Here is a 9,295-nt window from a genome sequence, read left to right as displayed (position 1 = left end):
TCAAAGTAGAATACCCTCATTGTGCTTCTTCTCACCCTTTGCAGTTTTCCATGCGCGCCTCTCGGATCTGCAAAAGGATGTTCTTGGCGTCGATGAAGGAGGAGCGGTCGCTGATGTTGTAAACCACCACGAAGCCATCGGCCCAATCCACTGGCTCCTCCAGGATGCACCTGGCCTCCGAGCTCTGCCAACAGAAACCACGCTTTATTTTGGTAAGTCTCTTTAATTCAGGGAAGTATGTAAGACTTTCTGTAAGGCCTGTTTTGACTGGGACAGATTCAACCAGACAGAAACATAGATGAAGCTAATGTCGTTTACTTTTTGCCATTTCAGTGGAAACTAACTAACTAGATCCAAGTGGGAATTCTCACTCTGTCCCACTTTTTCCAGGGATAATTCTTAAGCCAAGGCAAGGCAAGTTTATTGATATAGCACCTTTCAACACAAGGCAATTCAAAGTGCTTTACAAAAATGAAAATGTTAAAATAGTGCCGCAGAAACACATTTTAAAATGGCATTTAAAAACAGTCATTAGAAACCTAATGGAATAAAACAAACATAAAACAAGCTAATACAGATATTGTGGGAGAAACTTCTGTAGCAATTGGAGTCAGGACTCAGAGAGACACGAGGAGAGCTGGAGCTTTGATGGCAAACACTGATGGTTTATTTGGAGTTACGGCCGGAGAATTGACGAGACAGGTGGTGTGTCACAAGTTGACACAGCGGTTGCCAAACCAATTCTGAAGAACTCTTTCTGCAGCTCGAGGTTTTAAGTTCAGAGTGTAATAAGCAACATTCTTCAGTGAGACTAAAGCAATATGGACCCTGAATCTAACTAGAGCTCTCGTCCATAGAAAAGAATGTGCGCCAGGGAACCTACGTCCCTGATCAGTAAACTACCTCATGGCGGCTTGTGCTCGGTCATAGACTGGCAACAACAATGCGCCCAAGCTGCTCCACCTTAAGAGAGATAGCAACAATACCCAAGCTGCTCCTCCTTAAGAGAGATAGCAACAATACCCAAGCTGCTCCGCCTTAAGAGAGATAGCAACAATACCCAAGGCCGTAGAACTATGCCATGGGAAAGGAGACAGTGAAGAGAGAAAACGATGAACTGTGTCGAAGGTTGAATACCTAAGCAAATTATTCCCTAAAAGATATAATAACAGATTTTTCTGATCACCTTAAGTGTTGTTCATAATATTAATCTTTTAATTCTGGTTCTTTTGGGTCCAAAACTATTTCACATGTACATTTTATAATTTATGCCTGAATTGCTCTGTTTTTATCGCTGTTAAAGGAGCTATTATTATTATTATTATTATTATTATTATTATTATTATTATTATTATTATTAATAATAAGGCAACACCAGAAACACAAATAAAACAGTTGTTTCCAAACATTTACACAAACATACATGCACACAACACATTTTAAAAAGTAATGTTCCAACTTTTTTCAGGACTATTTCTTAACTGATTTTTGATCAAACACTACCAACACGTGCAGAGCGAGGATTGACATTCGTCATGACCTCGAGGAGAAAAAAACTGAGTCGGAAGAACAAGAGGCCCGAGGATTTGTCTGAGCACTGTAAAAACTCACTTATCCCTTTCTCTTTATTGACTCCGGGTCATAAGGGCAGGACGTGGACTTAGGATTTCTTATGAAAAGGCGTCTTTACCGTGAGTTTAAACGGTAAAAGACAATGACTGCCTCTTGTTCTGCTGAGCAAAGGGGTATTCCAATAAAAATACTGACTGTAGTAAAAAGGCCTCGGGGGTCTTTGGTGTTGCGTAAAGAAAAAAAAGCAGGTTATACGACTCTTTTCTTCAAAGAGACAGCCTTCGGCATACATCGCCTCGGGATACTCTCGTAAAGCTTTTGGAATTAAAGTGCTGTACGGATCAACACGCGGCTGCACGAAGGTAAATATCTGATCAGGAATCAGTCGAGGTCAGTTTTTATGTGAAACTCTCCAAAACAAAGACATCATATTTTTTCACCTCGGATGAACGGTTCAGAATTTATTTACAATACTTGGGCTGTAAAGACTCTTCCAAACAGAAAGGATAGATTAAATCAGTCAAAGTCTTTCAAAGGTAGGAATTCTCTGGAGGGTTAAATCCTCCTATTATTTCAGTTAAATCTAAATAAATCGAACCAATAAACATTTTTGTGCGAACGTTAGCTAACATGCAGCTTAGCTAACGTTAGCCTAGCTAAAGTTGATCTGTATTTTAGCCCTAGACTACCTGACTCTGATTGATCGATCGTGATGAAGTGATTAGTGATGTCATAAACAGAAACAGTGGCTATAGCTATTTATCTCAATCTGCAAAGTAACTAATATCACAAATGATACAGTTGAATAAAAATAGAATGAACATATTGGCTTTCAAATGTTGTGGAGTAGAAGATGAAACTATCATAAAATGGAAATACTCCAGTAAAATAATCAACAGTTTTTTACTGTCATACTTGTGAGTGATATAATCATGAGTAAAACAAAAGGCTTAACCCTCCTGTTGTCTTCGGGTCAAATCTGACCGATTTACTACTTTCATCAATCATAACTTTTTTGTTTTACATTCGATTGCATTAAGGCTTTATGATATCCTTCACAGTAGACATTTGAACATATACAATTGCTGATCACCACTTTCAATGAATTTTGGATGATTTAGTCAACTTTGTAACACCCATGGTGTTCCCGGTCAAAAATGACCGCCATAAAGAAAAGGAATTAGTAACCATCCGGATCAGATAAAACACACACACACACACACATACTCTAGATGTGTTCCCCCCCCTTATGTGCCCAATCCCCCCCATGTGAATCACACCTGGCACACACACACACACACACACACACACACACACACACACACACACACACACACACACACACACACACACACACACACAGAACAATTTGACACATTTCCCGCTCTTATGTGCCCATCCCCCCACATGAATCACACCTGGCAAACGCAATACATGTTCAGTGTCTGTTCTTTGTATATTTACTTGTTCATGTATACCAGTAGTCTGATGCAATATGTACAGTTTGAAAGGGTGTTAAATGAAATGTGGTGATGATTAATGGTTTTTGTTTTAATGTAATAGCAGTTAAAACAGGACCGGTCAAATTTGACCGCGAACACCAAAGTAAGGGGCGGGGGGGGGAACGAAGACAATAGGAGGGTTTTAATTGGAAATGTAACTTTCATATGGATGGAAATGTCTAATGAACTGCAACTCAGGTTTGAATCCAGTAAACAATATCAGGTGTTGTTGATGTGTTGTTGATGTGTTGTACCTGAGAGCAGGGGTCAAACACCTCCAGGTTCAGCTGTCGCCCATCAATCGAGAGCCTTTTATGGTACAGGGAATCTGTAACAAGGATCATACAGTATATTTGTATATTTGTGTAGTGCATTTATTTTTGTACAGACTGCTGATAGATGTGTATATAACTGACTGTTTGCACTCTGGTTAGACCCTCTTAATTTCGTTACACTCTGCTTGCATTATGTAATGACAATAAAGTAATCTAATCTAATACAGAAACAAAATGAATAACACAGAGTAATGTCAATAGATTTAAATATTGATTGAAGATACAACAATCGAAACTCCTTGTGTGTTGTATTTGTATATGCTATAGCTACTGCTGTTCTTTACCTCTTTTCATTATCTGTTGGTTTGTATTATATTGCTTAAATAGACAGAACCGCACATAATTAATCACACATCATCCTGCACCTGCAGTTTACCTGATTTCTACACAGCGTTTTAGCATCTTTTGACTTGTTTTGACTTGCCAGTTTCACTGTTTTCAAGATTTAATTCTTCAAAGGTTGTATTGTCATATGTATGTATATATAAGCTACAGTGTAGAAATGGCAATGAAATTCTTCTGACCTGAGCTCCTCCAACAATGCAACATATATAATAAAATACAAGATAAAAAGTAGTGGCAAAAGTCTATATACATGTCACTAGAATATGGGATATGTACAAGAACAGAATATGAAATTAAATAATGTAAATTAAGACAAAATTAAATACGGTTTTGGTTCACATCCCCCTTTAAAATCACATATTAAAGGGGACCTATTATGCAAAATGCACTTTTTCATGTCTCCTCTACATCAACATGTGTCCCCTCTCTGTAAAGAGACTCTGAAAGTTTCTGGAAAAAAGATTCTCTCTCTTTTTGTCCTGATCCATTTATATAAAAACCTGTCTGAAAATGAGCTGATCAGATTTTGGCCACTTAATGATGTCATAACGATGTTTTGGCTTGTGTAACCATTAGCCAATCAGCAACCAAGCTAACACCCCCCCCCACCTTATCACCTGAATCTCCTCCTAGAGCACCATTGTGTTCTTTTTAACCAAATATCTCTCAGAGGGGCGTGGGGAGGGGCTCCTTATTTTCATCTAAAGTAACAGACAGAGAATCAGCACTTTGGAAACAGGGCTGAAACAGAGGGGATTATGGGATGCTACAATGATCTGTTTGGTGTTTGGAGCCAACACTTCAGAGACATGTTTTGTATATATCTGAGACCGAACATATATTGATGAATAACAGTATAATAGGGGACCTTTAATACTATTTTAATTTTCTAACTGCTGTATTCACTTTGATTATGCTGCATACAGAAGTTGTCCTTGATTGATAATCTCATTATTGCTCATGTAGAATATATGCATGCACCTCTGAATGACTAAATAGCAAACAACCATAATATCTGGGGATAAACTCTGCTCTCCAAGTCCAAAATAAAAAAAAACTAATTAAACCTCAATCTCTCCAAACACTTACTGGCGTTGGAGGCATATTCCCCGATGAAGCGCCGGGTCAGGAACCGCACGAGGACAGCTGGAGGAAACAGACAAAATGAAAAAAACACAAACATTCAAAAGTATGTATGGATTTTCTGGAATGTGCATATTTCCCAAGCTGCAAGGTTATATTTCCCGTCTGCATCGCCTCAAGACTTTGTGATAAACATCAAACTGAACAGCTTTGGTCCTCGCACAGGTAATCCGTGTCAATTAAAGGCTGCAGTTTCTCGTGCTGATGGTGGTCATGTGAGGATATACACAAGGGGTTAAGCTACGATGACACGCGTATAGATAAGGCCCAAAAAGTTCCGCATGCACAGTCTCCAGAGCTGAGGAGAGAACTGAGACGACCCATTGTTTTTAGGAAGGTTGAACACAGCGCAGAGTACTGATATTGGCAACAACAACAGCTCAAAAGCAGCAACAAGGGTCCTATAACTCCCCTCCTCTGCCTCACCAGCATTTCAACACAATGCAGTTAAAGAATACATTTTGGATCGGTTTCAAGTAAGTAGGTAAGTAAGGAAGGAAGGAAGTCAGTAAGTAAGTAAGTAAGTAAGTGAGTAAGTAAGAAAGTGACTAAGTAAGTAAGTAAGTAAGAAAGTGACTAAGTAAGTAAGTCAGTACGTAAGTAAGTAAGTAAGAAAGTAAGTAAGAAAGTGACTAAGTAGTAAGAAAGTGAGTAAGTAAGTGAGTAAGTAAGTCAGTAAGTAAGTAAGTAAGAAAGTGACTAAGTAAGTCAGTAAGAAAGAAAGTAAGTCAGTAAATAAGTCAGTAAGTAAGTCAGTAAGTAAGTAAGAAAGTGAGTAAGTCAGTAAGTAAGTAAGTAAGTGAGAAAGTATTGTAAGTAAGTGAGTGAGTAAGAAAGAAAGTAAACAAGGAAGGAAGAAAGGAAGTAAGTAGGAAAGCAAGCCAGTAAGGAAGGACGAAGGTAAGTACATTAGTAAGAAAGTAAAAAATGAAGGAAGAAAGTCAAGTCAAATAAATGTATAGTGTGGAAAAAAAGTGCAATATCTCCCTCTGAAATGTACTGGAATGGAGGAATAAAGTTGCAGGAAATCTAAATATAATCTAGTAGAGTAGATACAAGTAACTCAAACTACAATATTTGAATATATTGACTTTTTTTTTTCTTGTTTATTTATTTAAAGGACAGTGCACATTAATCCACATTGCTGTAAATGAGCCAGTATTAGCCAGCAGGCTAATTTTCAACTGTTGTCCTTGGCAAGATGTTAAATGACCACACTTAGTTGCAGTCCAAGTATTGACTTAATGATCAGAGAGAAAACAACAGGATAAATGCGCAAGCTGAAAAGCAAATAGCAGGAAAACGTATTTAATGGACACACATTCATGAGAAGTGAGACGTCCCATTGTTTTTATGAAGCTTGAACACAGCGCAGAGTACTGATATTGGCAACAACAGCACAAAATCATCAACAAGGGTCCTATAACTCCCCTCCTCTGCATCACCAGCATTTTTCACTGCAGCTAAAGAATAAAAAGTGGAATGTGCTTCACTTTGCAGATTTAAGGTCACATAAACTGTGGAAAGTCTTGGATAATAAGCTGATGGAGTTCAGCCCAAAATACAGATCATATTACTAATGTAAACAAAGAGTAGGTGGACCCGACTGTCAGTGAAATACTGAAGAAAGGTTTGAGCTGTAATTACAACATAAACAGAACCAGTGGTGAGGTATTTTAGCCCCTCTATATCCAACGCAGAAATGGAGATGGCTATCCATGCCTTTATTTCATCCCGGCTTGATTATTGCAATGCTCTTTTTTCCTGCCTCAACAAAACGTCAATAAACCGGCTACAACAGGTCCAAAATGCTGCAGCCAGATGACTCACTCGGTCCAAAAAAACATGCCACATCACTCCGATCCTTTCTGCCCTGCACTGGCTCCCTGTCCATCTCAGAACCCAATTCAAAGTATTGGTCTTCACATAACGAGCTGTCCATGGCCAAGCCCCAGCCTGCGTTAACGACCTTATCCACCCTCACAGCACAACCCTGAGGTCCTCTGAGCAAGGCCTCCTAAGGGTGCCCCGAACCAGGTTAAAAACTAAGGGGGACCGTGCCTTTGAGGAGGTGGCCCCCAAGGCTTTGGAATGAACTCCCCCAGAAACTAAGAGCCTCTGCCTCAGTAGAGATTTTTAAGGGGCAGCTAAAGACTCACCTTTTCCGACAGGCCTTTGGGGTGTCAGAGGAGGTGAGTTAATAGCTGTTTTTCATTGGTGTTTTATCCGCTGTTGTTGTATGCCTTTTACTCTACATGTTATAGTTGTACTTTGAATTGTGTATTCTGTGCTGTATACTGTAAAGCACTTTGTACATTCGTGTTGAGAAGGGTGCTATAAAATAAAGTTTGACTTACTTTACTTACTCTAAAGGTAGACTGACTCTGATCAATCGTGATGTAGGGCGGGTTTGTTTTACATTGCCATTCGTTAAATCCCCTCTGCGAAGGATAAGTTATAATCTTACAAAAGTATTTCAAAGGTAGGAGTCCTCTGGAGGCATAAATCATCTTATTATTTCAGTTAAATCTAAATAAATCAAACCAATAAATGTTTGTTTTTGTGTAAATGTAAGCTGACATGCAGTTTAGCTAAAGTTGATCTGTATTTTAGCCCCTCTAACGGTAGACTACCTGACTCTGATCGATCGATCGTGATGAAGTGAATCGTGATGTCATAAACAGAAACAGTGGCTAGCTATTTATCTCAATCTGCAAAGTAACTAATAATGAATACAGTTGAATGGAAATAGAAGGGAAATATTGTCGAGGTCAGTTTTTATGTGAAACTCTTGTAGCTCCAAAACAAAGACATCATATGTTTTCACCTCGGATGAAAGGTTCAGAATTTATTTACCATACTTGGGCTGTAAAAACTCTTCCATACACAAAGGATAGATTAAATCAGTCAAAGTCTTTCAAAGGTAGGAATTCTCTGGAGGGTTAAATCCTCCTATTATTTCAGTTAAATCTAAAATAAATCGAACCAATAAACATTTTTGTGCGAACGTTAGCTAACATGCAGCTTAGCTAACGTTATCCTAGCTAAAGTTGATCTGTATTTTAGCCCCTCCAAAGGTAGACTACCTGACTCTGATTGATCGATCGTGATGAAGTGATTAGTGATGTCATAAACAGAAACAGTGGCTATAGCTATTTATCTCAATCTGCAAAGTAACTAATATCACAAATGATACAGTTGAATGGAAATAGAAGGAAAATATTGGCTTTCAAATGTGTGGAGTAGAAGAAGAAACTATCATAAAACAGTAAAATAATCTATATTTAACTTGAGTACATCACTGGACTTATTGTGCACCAAAATCATAATTTGAGAAACACTAACGATACACAAAAAGCAACAAATATAACGTTTAAATGCCAGAAAGAAACATGAAATGGAAGTAAATAAATCAAGTACAAATACCTCAACATTTGACTTAAGTGCAGTACTTGATTAAAGTTAGCAATGCACCAAAAACGTCACATCACAAATAACATATTTTTTCTGTATCCATTTAAAGTGCAATGTTTTTTTTATACTCATGTATAAGAAGGTATCATGAAATGGAAATACTCAAGTCAAATTGAACTTGAGTTGAGCATACTTTTAACATGACACCGTTGTAAGTAGTATGCCCCAAAAGCATCATTTGAAAAACACTGACTGCACAAACAGAAAGTTACAAACATAACTTATGATTGCCTCATTTAAAGTGTGTTGACTAAAGAAAGTATGTTTCTGTATCTGTTTGAAACAAAGTCCTCTCACCTGATTTCCCGGCCCCTTGGCTCCCCAGCAGGGCGAGCTTGATGTCGTTCATGTTTCAGATCCTCTCTCTCTGAGTCTCGGTCACTAAATGCTCCTCACAGTCCAGACTGCATGTGAGTACAGAGCGTCCTCCTCCCTCCTCTTCAAAGGACTTAAACCCAGAGAGAGAGGAGAGGAGGGAAAACAAGCGCCCCCCCCCCCCCTTTCTCCCTGCTCTCATTACTCTCACACCTCCTTTTTCTATGTTTTCTCTCTTTCTCCTTTATCCAACAAACCTCTCCCCTCTTTGTATCCTCTCAATCCTTGTTTCCCCTCTTCTCCCTCCATATGTCTCTCTTTTCCTGCAGAGAGGTTAGGAACAGGTCAGGGCTGAGTAAACTTATTGTGCTGCTCCAACATCAATGTGACTGTAGTCTGGCTTCTATCTACGGACGTTTGTGTTATTCTTCATATTACTGTAACATAATTGAAGCCTTTTACCAGAAACATAAAAAGTTATATTGATGAAAAAGGAAGTTTAATTGCAAGAATATACTATTGGTGAATGTAATGCTACCCTTTCTTAGAAAAACAACAACAAAAACAACCTAAAACTGTTTTATGTTGTCCCATAACTGCAAAACCCTC

The 9,295-nt window shown here is 38.5% G+C and overlaps 1 protein-coding gene across 1 annotated transcript in view; it reads right to left on the bottom strand.

Annotated features, from left to right (window-relative positions):
- Positions 1-8,777, bottom strand: part of rerglb (RERG/RAS-like b) — a 12,774-nt gene extending 3,997 nt beyond the window's left edge. Inside the window, exons 1-4 of the mRNA XM_034149245.1 lie at positions 8,669-8,777; positions 4,844-4,900; positions 3,329-3,402; positions 36-184 (exon numbers count right to left, since the gene is read on the bottom strand). Of these exons, the coding sequence (XP_034005136.1) occupies positions 36-184; positions 3,329-3,402; positions 4,844-4,900; positions 8,669-8,720 (332 nt within the window). The 5' untranslated portion in view covers positions 8,721-8,777. The remainder of the gene's footprint in view (positions 1-35; positions 185-3,328; positions 3,403-4,843; positions 4,901-8,668) is intronic.
- Positions 8,778-9,295: the final 518 nt, after the last annotated feature.

This window comes from Trematomus bernacchii, unplaced genomic scaffold (genome assembly GCF_902827165.1).
Source record: "Trematomus bernacchii unplaced genomic scaffold, fTreBer1.1, whole genome shotgun sequence".
Lineage (NCBI taxonomy): Eukaryota > Metazoa > Chordata > Actinopteri > Perciformes > Nototheniidae > Trematomus > Trematomus bernacchii.
This window is presented reverse-complemented; position numbering and strand designations above follow the sequence as displayed.